This window comes from Equus przewalskii, chromosome 3 (genome assembly GCF_037783145.1).
Source record: "Equus przewalskii isolate Varuska chromosome 3, EquPr2, whole genome shotgun sequence".
NCBI lineage: Eukaryota > Metazoa > Chordata > Mammalia > Perissodactyla > Equidae > Equus > Equus przewalskii.
The window spans coordinates 43,640,246-43,665,110 of NC_091833.1; the positions used below are offsets into that span (position 1 = coordinate 43,640,246).

Consider the following 24,865-nt stretch of genomic DNA (forward strand, 5'->3'; position numbering starts at 1 on the left):
GGATAACTGGCATGAGGGAAAGTTGCAAGACGCAAGGAGAACTGATAACCAGAAAACTTCACTCCAAGGAGCCACTGTCTACTGGAGGCGACGTGACCATGTGAAGCAACAACTATTATAAACACAAGTGCTCAAGAGGAAGAACACACAGGCTCTATGGTAAAACAGACAAGGCAGTGACGAACTTCGCAGGAGGGCAGAGACACCTCACAACGAAGGCAGCATCTGTGCTTCATCTAGGAAGGGTTAATACAGACACATCATTGCAGAAAAGGGCTGGCAGGAAAAGGAGGGAAAGAAGGATACTTCAGACAAAGGCAGTGCATGTGCAAAAGGATCAGAAATTGGGTAGAAATGCAAAACATAGCAAGCGCTCCTCAAGGATAGAGTAAAGGTGGTTGTCTCAAAGAAGAATATGTAAGGGCCAGATCCGACAAGGCCTTGTACACTCATGCTGCCAACTGAGATTTCAACTGCACAGCATGCCACGGAGGTGAGGGAGGGTCACTGAAGGTTATAATCAGGAGTACGACATGATCAGAACCGCATTCCAGAAAACTCAGATAGACCAGAACAGGGGAAGACTAGTGGCAAAGAGATCAGTCAGAGCTGCTACTATTTGACAAGCAAAGGAGAAGCAGAACTGCGGATTCGTGTCAGGTTTCCTAGCACATGTTGGCATTTAAAAAGTGTGTTAAATGAATAGGAAATAATGTTGGCATGCTAGAGTAGAGCAAGAATACAAAGAATCATAAAAGACAAGCAAAAATGTTATGACCTGATGCTGTAGGAAATGGGAAGTCATGGAAAGTTTCTGATCAGCGTGACAGGAAGTGAACTATGTTTAAGAAAACTTACCATGTTATAGTATATCTGATAGAATGGATAAATGATAAAATTACAAATGATTTAAAGAAGCTCTTAACAAGACAGCTAAAGCAGTTCGGTAAAAATGTTCAGCCTGGTAAGGGACCCCCACAAATACAGAAAAAAGAAACATAAGAGAAATTTTCAAAGGAAAACAAATGAAGTCAATCAACAGACTAGATCAGAGATCAGCAAATTTTTCTATAAATGGCTGCATAACAAATGGTTTAGTCTTTCTGGGGCACATGATCTCTAACAGAGCAACTCTGTGACTGAAGCAGGAAAGCAGCCACTGCCAGCCATAGACAATATGTAAACAAATGGGCGTGGCTGTGTTCCAATAAAACTTTATTTACATAACAAACAGTGGGCTGGATTTGGTCTGCAGACTGTAGTTTACTGACTCCAGGACCAGATACAGCTGGGGTCAGGAGTATGTTCAGCCATAAGTGATAGAAAACCCAAAATAACAGTAGCTTAAACAAGATAGAAGTTTATTTCTCTCTCATAAACAAAATCCCCAGGTAATAGACAGGTTTGGTATGACAACTCCACAATTCTAAAAGACCCAGTCTCCTTCTATATCATTTTTCACCATCCTCAACATGTGACTGCTAGCTCTTAGTTCATGATAGCTGCTTGAGTTCCAGCCATCAAATTAGCATCCTAATTTGTAGAAGGGGTAGAATGGGAAGAAGGGTAAAAAAAGGGCCCGCCCCTTCACTTTAAGGACAATTCTGTAACTCACAAAACCTTTCTATTTAGCTGGATGTCCACCTTCATACAAAAGTCAAAAAAGATCACACGTTTCAAAGTGAAGGCTAAGTATCACAAGCCCTGTATCATTCTTTCTCCCTAAACCAGAAAATACTTTTTTTTTTTTTTTTTTTAAAGATTTTATTTTTTTCCTTTTTCTCCCCAAAGCCCCCCAGTACATAGTTGTATATTCTTCGTTGTGGGTCCTTCTAGTTGTGGCATGTGGGACGCTGCCTCAGCGTGGTCTGACGAGCAGTGCCACGTCCGCGCCCAGGATTCGAACCAACGAAACACTGGGCCGCCTGCAGCGGAGCGCGCGAACTTAACCACTCGGCCACGGGGCCAGCCCCAACCAGAAAATACTTTTTGTTCACCTCTTGATTGTTGACCCATATAAAATTTCTTATTGGCTGAAAGTTACCCAATAAACTGTTTTCCTTCTGTCCGAAGTAATAAAACTATACAACACTATAAACATTTTCCATGTTTAACTCCAAGATATTTGGTTTTCTGGCTAGAAACAGTAGAGCTTTTGTTTTTAAAATTAAAGCAGACCCTTAGATCTAATTTGCCTCAGAATGCCAAATAGTTTTCTCTTCTTATGTTCTAACGTTACTATCACCTACTCTAAAAACAAGCAGATATCAAGAGACTGACTCCACTTACTCTGCTTGTCCCTGAAAATGGTTCACTGACACAAAGAGTAGGAAAAACAACAATATAAAAGATAAAGATAAAGGTCCAAAGAGAAGGATCTCTTAAACGGTCTAGTATACAGGAGATTTATGCTGTGAAATTACATTTAAGGTACAAGAGTCTTAATACTATAGCTATAATGAGGAGATATTTCAGTGAAAATGGGTAACACAGATACAATATTTCCTTTTATTGAGGTATAATTTGACTCTTCGTAAAAGATGACTTATGAGAAACTGTCATCATAAAACAAAAAGATTCGCTAAGTTTCTGGCCCTTTGTATTAGCAAAAAGAGACAAAAATTTAGCATCCCAGACAATTCTAACAAGTTAAGAGGGTTGGTTCCTTAGGATCATGCAATATTTCAATATATGTTGAAACTAACTTCCAATTTAAAGAATAATTCAAGAGCTGTTAAGCTTTTACTTCAACACTGAAAACATGCAGACAATTCAATTAACATTTAAATCTTTGAAAACTAATTTTCAACAAAAAACATTGACTTTTTGATTTTTTACTTTTAAGGGGATTTCAAAAATAATAAATAATGCACAAAACTTTCCAAGTTGTAACTTAAGCCATACTCTCTATCCTAGATTTTATTTCAGGTATATCTCAATTCACGTTAATATGTTTATTACCTGACATTTTAATCAAAGATCAAAAACTTCTCTATCCAAAACATTTCCAAAGCTCTGTGAAGTAAACTAACTTTATGAAATGGAACCTAAACTACATATTTTGTAATGAAATTTTACATTACATTTCAAGAAAGAATGCTGTCCTTATAAAGATACCCAATGTGGCTCAGACAATAATAACGGTAAAAGTATTTAAAAGAAATGTAAGAAGAAATATTTTGATAATCCAAAGGAATATTCAGTTTCCAGGAGTCTTGGTAAAATGCTGAACGACTCTCTCATAGATTGCTCAGGATTCCAAACTGACTGGTCTGGGAAGGGTCCTTAAGTGTTAGAACTTATCACAGGGTGGGGGGACAATTGAACACATAGTTTCAGGGAGCTCCACAGGTCTCATGAGACTCCTAACGACCTAACCATTATTATGGATTGCTAACAAGATCATTTCAAATGCTTTGAAAAGGTATTTATTTTAATTACATGAGTAATATGTGAATATATGCTTACTTTTCATATTAAAAATATACAGAAATTTGTAAAGTAAAAAACTGTTTATGACCCTCCTAAAATTTTTTTCATGTCACCCTCCATTTCAATAATCTTGAAGATGAGTTAAAAAACCCAGCCTGGCTTTCAAGCAACTCTAAAATCTGGTCTCCCCTTATCTTATAGGCATTTAACCTCTCATGACTTCCAAATGTGAAGCTCTTTTCCTGCCAAATTAGCTTTCTCACATTTTTCCAACCATACTATGCTCATTGCAAACTCAGGATTTTAAACATTATTTATAACTCCTGACCTTTTGCCTAAACTCGCTCTGCCTTCCTCATCACCCAGCTTTAACCCTAATGTGCCATGTGACCTATCCTGACCATGTCACCTGAGCTGAGTCCTCCTACTTCACTACACTAACACTACTCATTTTGATACCAAACACCACTTGAGAATCCTTACAGAAGCAATAAACATTTCTGAATAACAACTAACACTGCGGACCTGCTATTACAGTCTGAATTGCATTCCCCCAAATTCATATGTTGAAGCCCTAAGGACTTAGAATGTGACTGTATTTGGAGACAGGGCCTTTAAAGAGGTAATCAAGTTAAAACCAGGCTGTAAGGACAGTCTCTAATCCAATATGACTGTGGTCCTTATAAGAGGAGACTAGGACACACAGAGAAAGACATCATGGATGCACATCCATAGAGGGATGACCATGTGAAGACGCAGCAAGAGGGCTGCCATCTGCAAGCCCAAGAAAGAGCCCTCAGATGAACCTGTTACTGGAAAATTGGGTTCTTATCGTCCCCCAGGATAGAAATCATGAGAGACAACACACGGGAGTAGAAAAGTAAAAGTTTATTGGCTTGTGCACAGGAGAGGTACAAGGCAGCCAGTGCAGAAAGGAAAGGGGTAGGTGACTGGCTCATAAGGGAACAGGATTGTGGGGCTTTTATTAGGCGAAGGCTGGGCAGGAGTGCCTTGTCACGGCATGTAGAGGCAGGGTTTTCCTTGTGCCTGAGCTGTTCTTTGACATGCCACCTCATGCGTTGCATGTATCATTAGCATGCTAGCTCTCCAGCCCTGGGTGTGATTTTTACTATGCTAATGGAGCCAGGGTCACCTTCAGTGGACTCCTGGGTGCTACGGCACATGCATGAGCCCAGGAAGGTCCAGAGGTTGTGGAATGTGGATCGTGTTGGCCTCTGATTCTCCTAGCTTGCAGATTGGTTAGGGGCCTTATCTTCTTGGTCCAGGGGCCTGGCAGATGGCCCTATCTCATTAAGGCTGGTTTCTATCTAAAACCCAACCCCGCCAGCACCTTGATCTTGGACTTTCAGGCTCCAGAACCGTGAGACAATCAATTTTTGTTGTTAATCCACCACGTCTGTGGGATACTGCTATGGTAGCCCTAGCAGACTAACACACATCTCATATGCCCAGACAAGTGTAAGGTGTCTTCCTCATCCTAACAATTTCCCCAAGACAGCTCTACATGGAAAGTGTGGCTATTATCTGAGAAAACTGAAAGAAATGAAGTAGTTTGCTCAAAGTCTCAAAGTAGACCCTAGTATAAAGTAGAGCCTATGTCGACTTTCCTCTAAAGCTCGTGATATTAAACACCATGTTTTACTGACCGTATGTGAATGATCCAAAGATAACATTATTACTGCTAGTACTGCTTTTTTAGTAGAATGCTGATGGATGATGAATTGATGGATTAAGAAGTAAAAAGCTTCACTTTTTTTTCTTTTTCCTTTTCATTTATGGATATTTTAAGAACAAATGTAGTAGTCAGGTTCCATAATTAATAACAGCCTATTGAAAAGAGTTGTTTTCAGAAATGCTCAAAGAATGGAATTTGGCATACATTTGTTTATCTTGATTCTATCCATATTATGCTTCTTACTTCCTATCAAATGTTAGTGACAACCCACAGTAGCCAGGACCTAATAGAAGTTACCATATTTCACTGATGCAAAAACATGCATTTGGTTTTTTTTTTACATTTTAACATCCTTGAAAAAGATACATCTTACATCAGTAACATATTACCATCACCATAAGCATGGTTTCACACTGTTATCTCTCTGAAATTGGAACACTGTCTTATAACAGTTGATCAAACACTTTAATTCACTAATTGAAGTTATATGTTACCTCCAGACTTGAGTAAAAAGTGAATGATCACACAATCATCTCTGAAGCATCCTTGTGATGAGCTAAAGGAACACAGGAAAGGCAGTCCAAAGCAAAACGTTCCTCATCTGAAGTTATAGGGCAGACAATGGGAAAAATTACAGAACGGAGAAATGAAACAGCAAATGAAACAGCAAACTCAGAAGGGCAAGTGCTAGAGCGCATTTCATTCATCCTGCAGTCTTGTTAGGACAAAAAGACAAAAAGGAAGAGCCACAAAGAATTCCTACACACAATCTCACACATACTGCAAAAAGAAAAAACCACCCAAAAGAGGGCCAACTCCATGTGCACAGTGTGTCCATAAAGTGGAAACCAGTCTCACACTTTACAATCACACCTCACAAACCGCCATGGAGGGCAGGCCTCCCAGGTGAGGCATCGAGTTTCACAGCCCTGCTCCCAGGACTGTTAACACTAATCCACAAGATCTGCAAATGAGAAGAAAGAAAGAGAGGCAGACACCCACACGGAAAACGGCCCCAATTAGAGGACTCAACAATACTTGCCCATCAATTGTTTACCCATTATTTTGGCAAACGAATAAACCAGTAACAATCACTAAATGCTGTGTGTATCAACACAGTAATCCACAATTTAAAAGACTCTTTATCACAATCAAGTCTGTTCATCTTTAGCTATCTCTTAAACAATTTCTATTTCCATTAGAAACTAAACAATTTTCTTTGATGTCACAACGAATACAGCCTACATCTCATTAGAGAAAGATGTAGTAACAAACAAATCAAATGGAAACTGAGACCATCTCTTTGATGAGTGAAAAAAGTGGTAGATTAATTTCAATTATATTTTCCTTTAAACAACACAATAAAAATCAAACTCTATTTCCCCCAAAGGTCTGTCAAAAAAAAAATGATGGGATTTGCCAATGATCCACGATTTATGTTACCAAGTTTGACAAGAGCACACCAAGTCTATCAAAGCTGTTAAAAAGCAAGTTTTACTCTCTTACTGGAACCCAAGTAGCTAGACATTAAATCCAGAAATCTACCACCGTAAATATTTTGCAAGCTCAATACTCTGTTCTTTTTCTGACTGGAGATGAGCTTTACCAGTTGTTTTTAATCAGACAAATAAGAAACCATTAAAATCTGATGTGCTGACCTAAATTATAAAAGAAGTTATAAAATAAGCTACCCCACATTCCGAAACATGAAAGCCTTTTATCTTTCTGCACTGCTGTCGGTAATTACATTATGTCTTTATGGGAAAGCAGCTATCATAAAAAGAACTTTTATTTAAAAAGAAAGATTACAAGGCATGATTAAAGAAAATAAGATGGAATAAAATTTCAAAATGTTGGATCTCAAGGAATCGTGAAGGCTTTCATTTCATTGTGAACTTGTGAAATGAAATAAAACTTGTAATCATGATCACAACTAAACAAAATCTATTGGAAACATCCAATTCCTCATTTTTAACAGAAGGATACTAGGAGTTCCTCCTGCCTCCGAGATTTACTGTAAGAATTAAATATGTTAATACACGTAAAGCACTAAGAACAATGCCTAGCATAGCATGCTTAGTGTTTGCTCTTAGGGTTAATATTAGTATTAACATAAGCGTTAACGTTATCAGCATTCTGAAGGCCCAGTCCAGCTTTATCTGTTCACACACAGCTCCATGTAAGTTGCCCCCCACAGGAAGCCTCTTCTCACTAACTCAGCTCTTACACACATGGCTCTCTTCTAAACTCCTACTGCTTTCTGTTAGTCCAATCATATATCCTACAGTTTCATTACATTTTCAATCGTTCACTGTTGTTTATGTTAATCTTATATAATCAAATGCATTATAAAATACTTAAAAGAAAAAACTATGATGACATAGTTTGTACTGTCTTTGCTGGTTCCCTAGCCTCCAGCTCTGAGAAGAGAAACTCCCTTCAGAGCAGAGGGCAGACACGGCTCATCCTCAGCTAACAGCAGTCACATGCAAGGCAGAAGGTGCTAAAAGCTGAACACACCATAAAAGTACAGAGCAGGGGCCTGGCCTCAGGTGTCTTCCACTTTAAGTCAAGAGAGTAAGTATGCCTACTATAAAGTATCATAAGTTCCAAGCTAAATCACCTACCTATTATAATTTCTGCTGTAAGGAATTCTGAAGAAGGAAAGATAACTGAAGTATAAGGGGGTTAAGAAAGACCTAGTGGAGAAGGATCATGAATGTGAAGAGTAAGTCTTACATAACAATAAGAACAACAACTCCTGGTCAAGGAGCTTCCACACCACAGTAAATAATTTTCATACAATAAGAAAAATAGCAACATATATTGGGTGTTTAATACATGCTGGGAACTTTTCTAAGTGCTTTATAAATTTTAACACATTTGATTTGCAAAATATTCCTAAAAGGGAGGCACTATTCTTTCCATTTTAAAGATAAGTGAGGTACAGTAAAGATTAAATGATTTGTCCAAGATCATATAGCCAATAAGTGGAAAGACTGAGTTATAATCCCAGGAACTTGGGCTCTTAAGTCCATACTCTTTACATTATATTAAACTATTCTTTATGAGCTCATGTAATTCTCATAAGAATCTTGCAAAGGAGGTCGGACATTCTACTTATTGTAATCTACATGAATAGAGTCCCTGAAGTTGTGCAGTGCACAGTCTGAGCAGCCATAATGATGTGCATTGTATAGGTACAAAGTTCAATAATTTAGCCAAAGCTGCACAGTTCCTATAGTCACGATCTGAAATACAGTCAGTCTCACTCTTTTCACTTATATATGGAATGAACAAAGCCAAGACATGGTAATTAGCAAGGTTTGTTCTGGGATACAAGGAGTAAATCCGTTTGGTTTGATGGGAGAAAAAATAAAGAGAAAGGATGAAGGCATTTAGTTCATCTTAGTTCATCTCCCATCTGATCTCCAGGTTCTGGGTGTGAGAAAAAGCCATTGGATGTTCCTGAAAAGTACAGTATAAAAACACTGTTTCAAAGAGCTGAACCTACCAATAGTCTATTACAAGGATGAATTTTAAGGAGAAGAGCTTCCCTCTTTTCGAAGGAAGAAAAATTAAACAAACAACAAAGAGAAGAACAACTGAAGGTTCAACATCAGAGAGGTGCCGGGAATGGAGGGGTCTAAGCCATACACAGAAGCGCTTAAACAGAGTTGGCAGAGGATGGACTTCATTAATGGATGTAAAAGTGGACTAGAAATAGAAAATCTCTTACAAAAACAAAATGTTACAACCTATAAGAACGATGGAGCAAGGAATATTGAATAAAGGGTCAGATGAGAACGCAGTATATTTTTCCAGATCACTTGGAGTCTATTTTACACAACATGGTTTCATTTTTCTATTTGCATTTTGCATTTGCAATATTACAAATTCCCTGACTAATATTCAGAAAAATGTAATAACAATGAATTACAGAGTAAAGTATAATTGACTGTATTTATTACATTTATATTTCTACAACTTAAATCTTTCTCAAATGAGTAGAGAAAAAAGAATCAAAGAATATAAACATTATACAAGCAATCAACATGTCCTTCAGTAGGCGAGTGGATAAATAAATTGAGGTACATCCAGACAATGGCATATTATTGAGCACTAAAAAGAAATGAGCTCTCAACACAAAAAGACATGGAGGAAACTTAAATGCATATTACTAAGTGAAAGGAGCCAATTCGAAAAGGTTACATACTATATGGTTCCAAGTATATAATACCCTGGAAAAAGCAAAACTTTGGGAACAGCAAAAAGATCAGTGGATTCCATGCATTAGGGCAATGAGGGGAGAAGGGAAGGGATGAAGAGGCCGAGCACAGGGGATTCTTAGAGCAGTGAAAATACTCTGTTATAATATCGGAATGATGGACACATGTCATTACCCATAGAATGTACAACACCAAGAGCGAACTGTAATGTAAACCAACGACTTCGATCATTACGAAGTGTCTGTGTAGGTTCATCAGTTGTAACAAATGTACCACTCTGGTGGGAGATGCTGATAATGGGGGAGCCTAGGTATGTGTGTGGGCAAGGAGTATGTGGGAAGTCTCTGTACTTTCCCCTTAATTTTGCCGTGAACCTAAAAATGCTCTTAAATACTGAAGTCAATAAAAATAAATAAAACATACAAGAACTTCTTGGCTGTATGATACACACATGTGATGTGCCCATTCACGATCCCATATCTAGAGATTGAAAACCTTTCTTTGAGGAAAATAACATTAAGACTCAATATTAAGTCTGACACTTATTTTTAGCAGTCATTTTATCCTCAGTAGCTCCATCAGACAGGAATTAATCCATCCGTTTTGTAGATGAGAAAATTGATACTTGGTTAAGAAACTTACTTAAGGAACTTAGGAAGGTGTGGGAATCCGTAGGCCTTTTTTTTTTTTTTTGACGAAGATTAGCCCTAAGCTAACATCCGCCACCAATCCTCCTCTTTTTGCTGAAGAAGACTGGCCCTGAGCTAACATCCGTGACCATCTTCCTCTACTTTATATGTGGGATGCCCACCACAGCATGGCTTGATAAGCAGTGCACAGGTCTGCACCTGGGATCCGAATCACCAAACCCCAGGCCCTCAAAGTGGAGCACACAAAATTAACCACTACACCACCAGGCCAGTTCCAATCCGTAGCCTTTTGAAGACATGATTACAAATCCAAAACTGCTTTTCTTTCCGCTAAACCATCCTGTCTCAATCCTTTAAGTGTCAATTAATTCAGTGAAAATTTCATAAATCTGAGCGAGTAGGTTTACTCTTGCAATCTCTGGCTCTCACAAAAGGAAAGTGACTGAGAGCCTACGGCAGGCACTCTTGTCTCCTATCGCCTGCTGGTAAAGCTGAACCAGCTTCAGATGCCTCTACCTTACTGAAAAATATGTTCCACAAAGGGAATCCCAATGAATATTTTAATAGCCATGAGGAAAGGAATGCAATGGCAAGTACTAAAACCAAAGTCTAAATGAGACTTGTTTGTTCCCCATAATATGATTTCTGGAAAAGAAACATAACCTGTTCCACATAATCACACCCAGCAGGAATTGGAGATTGGACAAAAAACTGCCAAAGTGATAGTAAGCAATGCACGGCACACTCTTCTGTACTTGATCAGGAAACCAAATGTTTTTCTTTTAAAAAATTAATATCTGGCCATTTGTGACAACATGGATGGTCCTTGATGGTATTATGTTGAGTGAAATTAGTCAGAGGGAGAAAGTCAAATACCACATGATCTCACTCATAAGTAGAAGATAAAAACAATGACCAACAAACATATAGCAACAGAGATTGGATTGGTGGTTACCGTAGGGGAAGGGGGAAGAGGGGAGGGCAAAAGGGGTGATTAGGCTCACATGTGAGGGGATGGACTATAATTAGTTTTTGGGTGGTGAACACGATGCAATCTACACAGAATTCGAAATACATTATGATGCACATCCAAAAGCTATATAATGTTATAATCCAATGATACTGCAATTAAAAAATAAACAAATAAATAAAATTAAAAAATTAATATAATTGTGATATAATTTTTATATATAATAAAGGATATTAAATTTAATATATAATTAAATTTTATATATAATATAAAATATAATAATTTTTAAGACCACAGCTGTCTTTAAATGTGAATATGTAAGAGGAATGTATAAATGAGAGGTCTGTCTTTCCTATCAATCAAAAGATCCTAAGGTAGCTATCTTTCTTCACCTGATTCAAAATCACCTATTTCAATTATTCCACATGTAGGTAACAACTTAGTAGGAGTTATTTTCTCTGAGGAAGTAACATAATTTGTGCCTGGCACACAATATTCCTGAATAAATGAAAAGAATGAATGAATTTTCATTTGTAGACAAATGAGAAATATAACTCCAAACTTGAAAAGTCTAGTGTCTTAACAGACTTCACCTTTCATTCTTTTCAGAATACAATTTATTGATAATTTAATCTAAGTCATACATTTCAGAAAATAAAGATGACTAATCACCTGTTTGATAGCATATCTTTTGCCTATCTTCATTCACTGTTGTCAGAGAACACTAATAAACTGCTTAAAAACTCTCACTGCCTCCCTACCCGCCAGAAGACAACGCCCAGGATCCTCAGCAAGGCAAGCCTCCCGACTCCCTCCCTCCCCGCCCCCTGTCTCATTGCCCACTGAGACACAAGCCCAGGCAGAGACTGTGATTTAGAAAATCTAGGCTGAAACCTAGACATCTGTAGTTTAAAAAAAGAAGAAAGAAAAATGGGGTGGGGGGGGGACACACAAAAAACCAGGAGATTCCGTTGGGCAGCCTGGATCCTGGCATTATAATCTCCAATTTACAAGTGATAAAATTTAAGCTCGAGAGTTAGAGAAGCTGCCCAAGGTCAAGAGGCTAAGAAGGACCTCAGGTTGTATGGGCCTCTGAACTCTTAAAGGATAAGAAGTACAAAGCCCATCTCTTCTTTATGCTCCTGGTGTCTTTTCCTTTTTTCTTTGTTCTTAGTTTCCATCTAAATGAGAGAGATTAGATACCTCAAAAGCCCTCCTTAACTCATTTACTTCTAAACAGAAATACTAGTTTTATGCTTGAATACAGTATTTGATTTGGAAACGTAAGAGCTTCTGGTCAGAGAGTGAGGGAATTTGAACGTTCTCTCTCTCTCTAGCATCTTCTGGCCTTTCTTCTGTATTCCTCATTTCAGGTCTCCTTCATGCTTCTCTGCTCTTCTAGGACCTTTCTGAGTGACCCTGGCGGTATTGCTGGGGAAATTACCACCTGGTATGGACTAAGGCACTCTGGAGGGGTTTGCACTGTAAGCACCCAACTACATTAGAGAAGGGCAAGTGCCTGGTTTGATGCGGAAACACGTTCTGACCAGGGAGAGGCTAAAGGCAGAGGCCTGGAACCAGAAAATCCTGGGTGAACATCTTGTCTCTACCAAGTCTGGTGTGTGTCACTGGACACGTTGGTTGTTCCCACATGTAAAATGCCCATCTCACAGGACTGTGAGAATTAAATGAATTTGCATACGTAAAGGCCTTAACACCTAATGGCAGTCAATAAATTGTAGCTAGCAGTAGTAGTAAGTAGCAGTACTAGTCTCAGGAGTATGATCTGAATGTGTGAGTACTGGAAGAGGAAAATTAAGCCTGTTAGGGCAAATGTGGTTCAGGACTAAGGCCACGAAGACCAGAGAGGTGCAGGTTGGAGCCTGTCTCTTTTCCAGGACTAGAATGAAACTGCAAGAAGAACAGTGCTAAAGGAGCCAAGACAGGCCAGAAGATTAAATCTTACTACACCATCCTTGGGTATTAGTCTGGCTGGTCCCATCACACAAAAGCATGTGACCAGGCTCCAAAATCCTGGTTGGCTAGCAAGTACATTACTTCATTATTGACACTGAACACCTACTCTGCCCCAAATCACAGGGGGATACAAGTAAAGAAATGCTCCAGCCCTCAAGGACCTTACAATCTAATTTTAAAAAGATCAATACACATGAACGACAGTCACTAATTAGCTCAAAGAAGGAAGCATCTGGGAAGAACTGTGCCTGTATTTTAGGATGCGCTTATCCCATACCTAAGCAATAAAATTCCTAAGCAATCTTGGACCAGCAAATCTTTCACTTCCTCAAGTTTGTTAAAGTTATCTCTATTACGAGATAAGCATGTTAGTAGTGTTAAGCCAATCTAGTGGTTATAGCTGGAATTTTCCTAAATAAAAAATTTCACTCATTAAGGAAGTTCACAAAATGGCTGTGTTGAGAATTTCTTCCCAGATTTATTCAATATACATACCACTAGACCTCTGATCTTTGAGTGATAGTAATCAATCTAAATTTAATCATAAGAATACACAGATTATGACCTGACATCTTTTCTATTAAAGTCAGGTCCTTTCCCTGAATTTGCCTTTTTGAATATCAAGACATAAACTATGAGTTCTAATCTCAAAATAATAGCATTTGAAAGGGAAACAGCGTATTTAATTAATGTTGACTTTTTTGCTTGACTGGATAAAGTAATTTAAGTGTTTGAAGCTAAAAACTGTAAATTCAAAATTCATTATTTTAGGCTATTCTTAACAATATGTACCAAAGGTTCAGTTCTTGCCACTGAAAAATCAATTATATGTAGCTTATTTCAAATTTGCTCCAGTGCCTTTTGTAAAAAGCCATATTATAGAAGTTTTCCCCCAGAGCCATTCTTCCCTCTACCCTCTACGTGTTAGCTGCCTCACCCACAAAATCCCTACTTCAAAGGAAGTGAGAGATGAAAACAATGAGAAACTGATAGATGTTTAGAATTACTACTCTCTGACAAATTCAAGATTTGATATTTCTAAAAGCCACAAACAATTTTCCTTTCATTTTTACTAGGAATCTGACAAAGAAAAAAAAAATAATTTACATTCTTATGTTGCTAAACAAGAAGCAACTAATCCACATTCAAAAACAGTGATGACAAAAACCAGAAAAAGCCAGAGTTTGTTACTGAAAGATTCTAAGAGATAACTCAAATATACTCACTAATATTCCATGGCAGTACTCACTAATCTTAGCAAAGACCGCACGTGAATATTTGTGAGATCACTGATATTCTAAGAGTCTAGACTTATAATGAAATAGGGAATTAGAAAAGATATTCTTGTAAAAACTGTCCCAACTCAGGCATTTTGATCTCTCTTGGTTAAGATACTCTGCAGAATTTTAAATATCCCAGGAAAAGACATTATCTCAGTTATTAGTTATTTTTTTTTTACTACAGAAAACAGACACAAGGAAGGCATATAGTTTGTTACTGCAAATCACAGTAATAAATTATTATTCAAAAATAATTATAGTCTGATAAACACAGTATTGTAAATAACTTTTCAGGTAGGCCTATAAGAGTTAAATCAACTTCTCTGCTAAAATTATTTATTTTTGCTTAACTACTATACAAATTAGAAGTAGATATATCTATTTTCCTATACATAAATAAGCCATAGATTTTTTTTTTTTCTTTAGAGGAAGATTAGCCCTGAGCTAACTGCTGCCAATCCTCCTCTTTTTGCTGAGGAAGACTGGCCCACTGTGCCCACCTTCCTCTACTTTATATGTGGGACGCCTACTACAACATGGCTTTTGCCAAGCAATGCCATGTCTGCACCCAGGCTCCGAACCGGCAAAGCCCGGGACACTAAGAAGCAGAATGTGAGAACTTAACCGCTGCACCACCGGGCCGGCCCCATCCATAGATGTTTAATCAAGACTTTTTTCCCCATCATATTAGATTCTTAACCTTTATGATAAGAATAAGCATTTTTATTTTGATCTTCAAGGACCAAGATTTCTTGTTTTCTATTTAAAGGCTGGAAAATGGAATACTCACATGCTGGAAAATCTGCTAAAGTTTCAAAATAAAATTCAACTGAAGATATGCAACATCTATTGACACAAATTGCAATTCTATATTGATTCTGCAAAGTTATACTGAACAAGAAGTCAGGAAAAACCTTTTAGCCCGTGTGCTAAATGACAGTCACCAGTTTTCCTGTTGCGTTATGAAATGTTCCATACACAGGGCCCATGTCATTACTCGATCTGTTAACGGTTTCACAGCTCAGAGTCTGGCCTCATTTGTTAAGCATCAAGCTGCCCTATCACTTGTAGAGAGCTGAAAACGTTGTTATGGTTCATAATGTAAAACTCACAAAAGTGCGCAGCTGCTGTTCATACTCTCCAAGAAGCCTGTTATAATAATGATGTCACGGAAAAAGGCTGGGATCTATTACACGTCCCAGACAGCCAAGCCATTCAACCTCTCCAGTCAATGCAGGTACACAGGTTGCACCACAAACATTATGGTAGCACTACAATAAGGCAAAAAGTTCACTACAAAAAAAATCACTGAGGGCAGGTAATTAGGGCCTCTTTATAGGTCTGACTTCAGGAAGCCTCACTTACCACTGAAAATACCCAGAAAGTACAAACATCACCATGTCACTGTCCTACACCCTACTGTGAACCATAAAGCTTTGCAAATATTACAATGTAAATCATTAGACCTTGGAAGGAAACTATACAAGGACATCTAAACAAATAAAACAATTTCTCTTTAGTTATACATATCTATATTGCTAGCATGATGAATTCAATTCTGGTCTCCAGAGAAATGCAAAGCAACAATGCATTATTAATTTTTTTAATCATTCAATTTACTTAAACTAAAAAAAAGAAAATTCACCAATTTCTCCCACCCTCTGCCTCTTGCCACCACAAATCTAGTCTTTGTAAATAAGAGCTTGGCTTTTTGTTGTTGTTGTTTCCACATGTAAGAGAGACCATACAGTATTTATCTTTCCTGGGTTGACTTATTTCTCTTAGCATAATGCCCTCAAGATTTATCCATGTTGTCACAAATGGCAAGATTTCGTTCTTTTTTATGACTGAATAATATTCCATTGTATATATATACACCACAATTTCTTTATCCATTCCTCCACTGAGGGACACTTAGGTTGTTTCTATATACCGTCTATTATAAATAACGCTTCAAAGAAGATGGTGGTACATATATCTTTCTGAATTAGTGTTTTCATTTTCTTTGGATAAATACCCAGAAGTGGAATTGCAGGATCATATGGTAGTTCTATTTTTAATTTTTTGAGGATCCTCCATACTGCTTTCCATAGTGGTTTCACCAATTTACATTCCCATCAACAGTGTACAAAGGTTCCCCTTTCTCCACATCTTTTCACCAACACCTGTTATTTCTTGTCTTTTTGATGATAGTCATTCTAACAGGTATGAGGTGATATTTCATTGTGGTTTTAATTTGCATTTCCCTGATGATTAATGATGTTGAGCTTCTTTTCAGGTACCTGTTGACCAGCTGTATGTCTTCTTTGGAAAAACATTTATTCAGATCTTCTGTCCATTTTCTAATCAAATTATTTGGTGTTTTGCTATTGAGTTGTGTGAGCTCTTTATATATTTTGGATATGAACCTCTTACCAGTTATGTGATTTGCAATTATTTGCTTCTATCCCTTTTTATTTTGTTGATGGTTTCCTTTGCTGTGCAGAAGCTTTTTAGTTTAATGTAATCCCACCTGTTTATTTTTGCTTTTGCATTATTAATTTTAAGAGCTTACCTATGTATTAAAAAACTGCTATCACTTGTTATGGCACAGAATGTTAAGTAGTTTCAGACCCTGGCAGATGTATAAGAGGAGACTGGTTTCCTTATTTTAGTATCCTTTTTATAGAAAAATATACAAACCATTTTCCAAGTGAGAATTTTTAATATGATTTTAAAATACAGTCATGCACCACATAACCATGTTTCAGTCAACAGATCGCATACATAACAGTAGTCTCCTAAGATTAGTACCATATAGGCTAGGTGTGTAGTAGGCTATACCACTTAGGTTTGTGTAAGAATACACTGTGATGTTGGCACAATGACAAAATCGCGTAACGATGAATTTCTCAGAATGTATCCCTGTCGTTAAGGATGCATGACTATATATGAATATTAAATAGTTTCCACTCTATACATTTGCAGCATTTTAACCATTTTAGTGAAATTCTAAATTAGAGAAAAGAGAAATTTTGAACACGAAATATGTAAATTATAACTACTAAAATTATTTGAACACACTTGAGATAAAAACAGAATAGATGCGAGACATTGAAAAGGCCTAAATTCTAGTCCCAAATCTGCCATTATGTAGTTGTTTAATCTTGAATAAGTCATTTAATAGCATTCAACTTCAGTTTCCTTAATGTTAAAATGAAGACCATGAAAAACAACCATATATGAAGTTCCACTTTCTCACAATACTATTTCTCAACCTATAGTCATCAAGTATAAGAGGACCAAGCATCAGAATGACAACAGCTAAGCCATACTTGCTTGGTGCAGAGCATGGTCCTAAGCACTGTATACATATTAATTCATTTAACTTCAAACAAATCTATATAGTAGGAACTCTTACCATCCTCATTCAGAGGTGAAGATATGGAAGAATGGACAAGTTAAGCAGCTTACTCAACTTCACACAAGTAGTGAAGGGAAGAACGAGAATTCACATCCAGGTGACTGACTCTAGGGCCAGCTCTTTTTACTACCACACAAGAGCACATATGCTGGCATATTCTTTGGAATGGAGAGGGCTGGTTGTTTTAATTTTCTAGTGAAAGGGAAAAGTCAGAATTTAGTAATGGAAGGTCCGCTCATTGAGGATATTGCAGGGCCTTAGATCACAAGTTTCTACAATACAGTATGGTACATACGCAGAGGAAGTATTAGGTATTTCCCTAGCTCCCAATCAGTTTTATTCTGCCCACAAAATGCAAACACATTTTCAATGTTACAAATAAGACCATTTTATGTGCATGGATGTACTCCATCCTATGCCTACAACTCTAAGGCAACATTTCTTAACACCTGCTTATATGTGGAGCTGTACTCTGAGGCTAGAATTCAGTCCAATAATGGTATGCCATAAAGTGACAGCAAGAGTTAAATTTGATATCAGCTATAAGATGACATTTAAACATGGTATCTGTTACATATAACCACAGTTTGAAAATGAGATGTTTCAACCATGATTATTTATAACTGAAGGCAAACTCTACTTATCAGCATGGGAAATAGCTCTGTTTCATTTCCTGCCTATTGAGACCTGTTTATTTGGTTGATTAATAAGAAGTAAACAAAGAATAGTTTAATCTCAGTAGCACAAATCATTTAAATATTCAGAAGCTTTAAAGCTTAATACCTTGACAAAAGTGTGATATACTCATAAAATTTCCTACATAAAATTGTTCCCAGTCATTTATGATCACTAACTAGATATGTTTACAGACAGAAAAGACCTTAATGTACTTTCTATTTCTTCATCAAAGAACAAAATACAAGAGATCTTTTCCTCCATTTTAATAGGCCTCATAGCTCTAAAATTTCTGAAAATTCACTCTTTTATTGTACTTTCATGCAGCTGTAAAAATAAAATTATTCTGACCCCATTTAAATTCTTTCTTGCCACAACGTAAATATACATGCCAAAATATACAATATTAAAAGAAAAATCCATTTATCAGCACCAGTGTTACCCACAAAACAATCCTAGTCCTCTCACTTTCTCCATCTTCCGAAACAGTAACAACATGCAGGTAGACCTCAAATTAGACTTGCTTTTCTGTCTTCTGGTCTTTTGCTGTGCCAAAGAACTATGTAATCAGAGAACTCTTTTTACAGTAAACAGCCACAAAACAAAGTAAGTGTGGAAATAGATTCTAAATCATTTGAAACGTTTTGGGTACAGCTGGCAGAACACCTGTTGGAAATGGATGAGTGATGTTTGAAACACAAAACAATAGATGCTGGGGACTGTTCCCGTAACTTTGGCTGCACACTTTTCAGCATCAACAATTTTAAGTTTAACGAAAGACTGTGATGATAAAGCAACAAACTAGAATTAGGTTAGCATTTTATTTTTCTTCTTGAAAACAGAGAGCAATTCACTGAAAATAAGCCCCAAAACATAAACTATCAACTCAACAATCTCATAGATATGTGAAAAAGTCCTATAAAAATGCTAATTTTTCTTTCTTTTGTTTATGTTGCCCACACCACCTGCTAACTTTCATAATTTTTTTAAATGTTTAAATATATTTTACAAATAAAAATAGAAAATCTCCACAAAGAAAACAATTTTAACTTTACCATTTTGAACTCCTAAATGTTTATTCACTCAAAGTAAGTAAGCAGCAGGGTTTTTTCTTTTATCACCTATAGGAGAGCCAGAGCCAGGGTGTAAGTTTTACGACTAAAATGTAGCAGGTGCGTGGAGAAAGAACCTAGTTGAATTTCACAGGGTTTTTCATCAAACAGAAAAAATAAAATACAGCTTCATCATTAGAAGTCTCAACATCCAAATGAAGCACCTCACTTGCCACCTCTGAGAACTCATTTCTAACCCATCAATAAGCATTTACTGCATCCTTATAATGTACCTACTACCACGTACCTCAAAATTCAGAGCACCTTTCCTGCAGAGGGTTGGAAAAACCAGAAGAAGAGAAATCAGTTAAAAGTCTGTGCCAAAATCCAGTCATGCAAGGATGAAGCCTTGAATAGGATTGTGAAAGTGGGAATGAACTTGAGGGATAAATTCTGGAGACCAACAGAGAATCGAGTAACAGAGTTTGGTAACTTGTTCAATTTCAGCATATAGGAGAGGAACAAATTCAGTGCAGTTACAGCGGCCTGAGTGCACAGCTGATGATATGATAAACACTGAACTGAGGGGCCGCCCCATGGCCGAGTGGTTAAGTCCACACCCCCTGCTTTGGTGGCCCAGGGTTTCCCCGGTTCGGATCCTGGGCGCGAATCTAGCACTGCTCATGAGACCATGGCTGAAGCGATGTCCCACATAACACAATTAGAAGAACCTGCAACTAGAATATACAACTATGTACTGGGGGACTTTGGGGAGAAGAAGAAGAAAAAAAAAACAAAGAACAAAACCAAAAGATTGGCAACAAATGTTAGCTCAGGTGCCAATCTTTAAAAAAAAAAATGCTGAACTGAGCGACATGAGCTAACTAGCCACCCAGCAGCCTCATTTTAAGACAGCCTGTATGTACTGTACAACTCAGTAAACACCATTTGTTCACATGTTCAACGATTCTGATAAAGACAAAAAAGACCTTTAAGAACTTAAAGCTCTGGCAAGACTACAGAGATTTTTATCCCTAGTGACTATGAAACGTTGAAAAGCTCATAAGCAATACTGCAAAAGCCTGAGTTTGTAAGAAGTTTGATGGAAAAATTAACCAGACCCAGTGTCTAATTGTATGTTGAACAATTCTTATTTTGTTATTTCATAAATGTTTGATTTTTACAGCATAATAACAGTGACCCCCAAATGCATTACTATTATTGGGCTCATTCCTAAAAAGAAAAAGGATCAGGGTAGTATTATTTTAACTTGTAATAGTATCTGATTCAAAACAAACAACTCCAGTTGAAGCACGGGCCACACTGACCAACTAGCATACTGCTGACATTCACAAGGTACTTTCATGAGTATTGGCTTCCTTCAGCTGTGGCAAAGGTATCCCAAAACGTCTTTGGCTTTAAAACTCATCAAACCAAAACAGTACATTTTCCAAAGAAATTCCTGGAAAGTTACATCAAACTATGAAAATCAGAAAATAAAACCACTAACCCTAAAAACTGTAAAAAAGATAAATGAGATTTTTTGCTACATATTACCAAATCCTGTTAGTAATATGCCACCTTACCTGATTGTGTGATTGTGTCTATCAAGGAATTAAGAGAAAATAAGAAAGCTATGGCTAGGTAGCAAATGTTAGTCATCAGTTTGCTTTGGACCTGACTCTAAAGAAAGTTTACGAATTTTACAAACTTGACAAAATCGAGCACAATCTTATACTGCATTAGTCTAGGAAAATACACAAGTACATTGGGCAGTCAAGCCCACTTTCAAATTGTAGTTTTTAAGTTTTCATGACAACCTAATAACATCACAGACTACTATATTGTCAAGAACTATTAATTTTATGTTGAAGAGTTTAGTTATTACTCTGATTTTAACTCACAGTGTTGGGTTACTCCTTAATTATAGAAGCTGTAAAATTAATTCTAAAGCAAAGGAGAAATGTGGGAAAATTTTAAATTTGTAGTTGTAGTTCCTTTTGGCTCACATACAGAATTCTCTTCAGAATCTATCACTTTAAGCATGTGGTTCCATTATCAATTTTCTTAATCCCTTGCTGGTGATTCCCAATTTAGGATGTCAGAGCCCTAAAAAAAATTTTATTTGTCAAATGGTAGAGGGAACACAGCGCTTAAAAAGTTCAGATTCTGGAATCAGACTGTCTGAGGGTTTAAACAAAGCTTGCAAATCTCTTTGCCCTAGTTCCCCTTTCCCATAGGGTTTTCACAGAAATAGGGCACAGAAGAAATTATACCGTGCTTTCAAGGAGGGTCTGGTATGTAGTAAACGTAACTATTATTACAGTTATTTTCTATGGTGCCTCAGAATCCATAGCAATCTTGAAGCTGGCATCCCCCTACATTTGCAAAGCTACCAATTCAAGAAGCTTCCATCCTAACTTCCAAGGACCAAAAAGGGACTTTTAAAAATATAAGTGATTCTGGACCAAGATGGAATATAAGTATAGTCCAGTGTCACTAACGATGGTAATATATTCTGAGAAATATGTCATTAGGCGGTTTCGTTGTGTGTGAATATCAGAGAGTGAACACAGAAACCTAGCTGGTAAAGCCTACTACACACCTAGGACATATGGTATTAATCTTACAAGACCACTATCGTACATGTGGTCCATTGTTGACCAGAGCATCGTTACTATACTTCTTACTATTTCTCCTGCTAGTACAGCTAAAAAATCTGGACATCATATACAAAACACTCATAAGAAACTATGCAAAGTGCAGAAGTGACGGCCAGCCAGGGACCTCAGGACCCGAGGGAAACGACACAGCTATGAGATCCCTAAAGTTTCTTTCTGCCTCATACATCCTAGACTGAGTCAGCATTATCTTCAGTGTGTTTGGGGAACTAACATGCAAGTGAGAAATGTATAGTTGCATTGTGGCTATAGATTTCACCCTTTGTAACTTAATTACTTGTTCAGTTTGTGATCCTTCTGCACACTCTCACTGGTTTTCTCTTTTTTGACTCCACAGGAAAATAGTTACTCTTCCATCAAACACTCATGCCCCACTCAATTTAAACTCTTTCTCACTGTTCACCTGAAAATTAATGAATCTGGCTTGTTTGTCTGTTTTTGTTTTTATCTCTGGTTTTCTTTTCATTTTCCCAACAAGGATGAACAGTTTTCTAGCCATAACATTTTGGATCTCAACAGTAAACACTGTTCACAACTGTTCTTTAGAAGCCAGCCAAAGAGAGGTCCTACCTTACTGTCACTGTAACATTCTTCTATTGTCAATCATTCTACTTCTTACTGGGACATCTGCATTTAGGACTTAATTATTCACTCCCGATTTCACTTTAAATGGATTAATCTCTTTCCAATACATACCCAGTATCCATTTCAACTTTCATTCATTGTTCTAATTTCCCCTATTTTATTTTTGTCTCTTTACAAATTAAAATGATCACCATTTGCCTTTCTACTAAACCCATATAAACTATCTAAAATGTACTAAAAAGAAGCTATGCAAAACATGCACAGGAAAAGCACTCATCAATCCAATAGCTACAACTCTGCTCAACCTCAGACCATGGTGCTGTTTCCAACCTCAGCTCCCTCCCTATCCCATTAAACTCTTATCTAGTCCATGAAGCCTGTCTCATAACTTAAACTTGATCTTTGCCCGTCCCCCCACCCACTGTGTGTATGTACACATACATATACCATACTTTTAAAATATGAATAATTCATTTGCATACTATGCTTTATGTTGTGTTCCCTATTTCACGTGTTCTTTGCCCACCAAATAAAATCACAACCTTATGAGGATAGAAATGAAATCATATTCCTCTAAGTTTTCTTCTACTATAAATGGCACAGTACTAAACATAGAGCAGTTATCAATTTGTTCATTCAACACATGACAACTGAATCTCTAATACTTAAGCTCTGTCCATAAAGAAATTACAGAACACTAAGAGAGACATGAAAACATTTTAAGGTGGATATTGAGAATCAAATCAGAAATGTATTCAAGGCATTATGAGAGGACAGAAAGGAACTACCTAACTCTGCTAGGGAAAGTATGACAGAGAAAGAAATAGTTGCTTTAAATGAAATCATTAAGGCTAAATAAAAATCTGCCAAGTAAACAAAAGGGAGGAATGGCATTCAAGAAAGAGGGAACAGCAAGTACAAAGGAAGAGAATCATGCATGAACAAGTCAGCACATAAATTGAGGAACTACAGAAAATTCATAGGCTGTACGTGTAGGTACAGAAAGGGTAGTGACAAGTGACAAGGGGAGAATCGTTGGCAAGGATTTGATGAAGTTGAAGGGCCCTATATGCCACAGGGCATAATCCTGGAGGCGCTGGGGGTCATGGAGGGGAGAGTGGTAGGATCACATATCCCTTCAGCTGATGGAATGGTAGACAGTTTGGAAGGAGGAAAAGGGGATAGATGTTAGGAAGCTATTTGAGTATAACTGAGAAATTATGAGGATCTGACCTAAGAGATGCAGGGAATGGAATCATGACCATTGAAAGCCCAGGTGTGGATGAAAACAAGTAAACTGAGGGAGAAGAGAGGAGAGCCAAGGAAAGGACTCTGAGCAATATCAACATTTAACATGATCTTTACTGAAAGTCAAATCCATTCTTAGTTCTGGAATACATTAAATACTTTTTTCTATCTTTAAAACTGCAGTTCTCAATGTAAAAACAAGAAGAAACAGGTCAAGATTAATATTTTAAAGCCTAAACTGGAAACCATGTTTATCTAGCTACTGATCTTGGAATGTCTTTCAAACACTAAGTGTTCAGAGATAACAGAATTCCATCTCACCTGCCCACCCCGACCTGTCAAACTGAGGGGATACAAACAGACCTGTTCATCAGGCTTTCCTTTGAAAATGGGTACAAGTGAAATTCACTTGAAGGCAGTAAATAAAGTCTACAGTCACTCTTTCTGTTTGGCCTCTATGCCATTTGACTTCTTGCCTTCACTAGTGCCTCCCTCCACGCCCCGAGGAATTTAAATTACTGCTTTCACACCTTAACTAACTTTTATGTGACCTGGTTAGACATATGGTGAATTGCCGCAATATAACTTGACACACAAACTCATTTTATAGTTTTTCTCTTAATATCACCAACTTAATTTCTATGAGGTGTATATCATGGCAAACTTGATTTAGAATACCAACCAGATAAATATGCTGCTGATATCTGTTGCATACAATGCTGCTGATGATTTATACAAGACAGATCCACTTCAGATACATTCACTCTCTTGACCACTTTGAAACCTATAAAACAAAATAATAAATAACTGCATGAAAAAAAAATTCAAGGTGAGGCTCACATTATATTTTAACAACAACAAAAAAAGGCACAAAAAAACTAAACCTTTCACTCCACTACTAGAGGCAACAGAACATTAGAAAGGTAAAGGGTTTTCCCCGTGAATCATATGCCACTATCTCTTTGTTTTGTTCATCCTGCTAAGGTC

At 37.2% G+C, this 24,865-nt stretch overlaps 1 protein-coding gene across 16 annotated transcripts in view; it reads right to left on the bottom strand.

Annotated features, from left to right (window-relative positions):
- The window catches only part of BMPR1B (bone morphogenetic protein receptor type 1B), a 377,755-nt gene that overhangs the window by 189,794 nt on the left and 163,096 nt on the right, over window positions 1-24,865 (bottom strand). For 13 of the 16 annotated variants that reach the window (XM_070614244.1, XM_070614259.1, XM_070614248.1 and 10 more), the window contains one exon: window positions 24,561-24,662. In XM_070614244.1, coding sequence (XP_070470345.1) covers window positions 24,561-24,591 — 31 coding nt within the window. In that variant the 5' untranslated portion in view covers window positions 24,592-24,662. Of the gene's footprint in view, window positions 1-19,671; window positions 19,810-24,560; window positions 24,663-24,865 lie in introns of those variants that run through there. The other 3 variants (XM_070614254.1, XM_070614266.1, XM_070614257.1) reach the window with 3 other exon arrangements.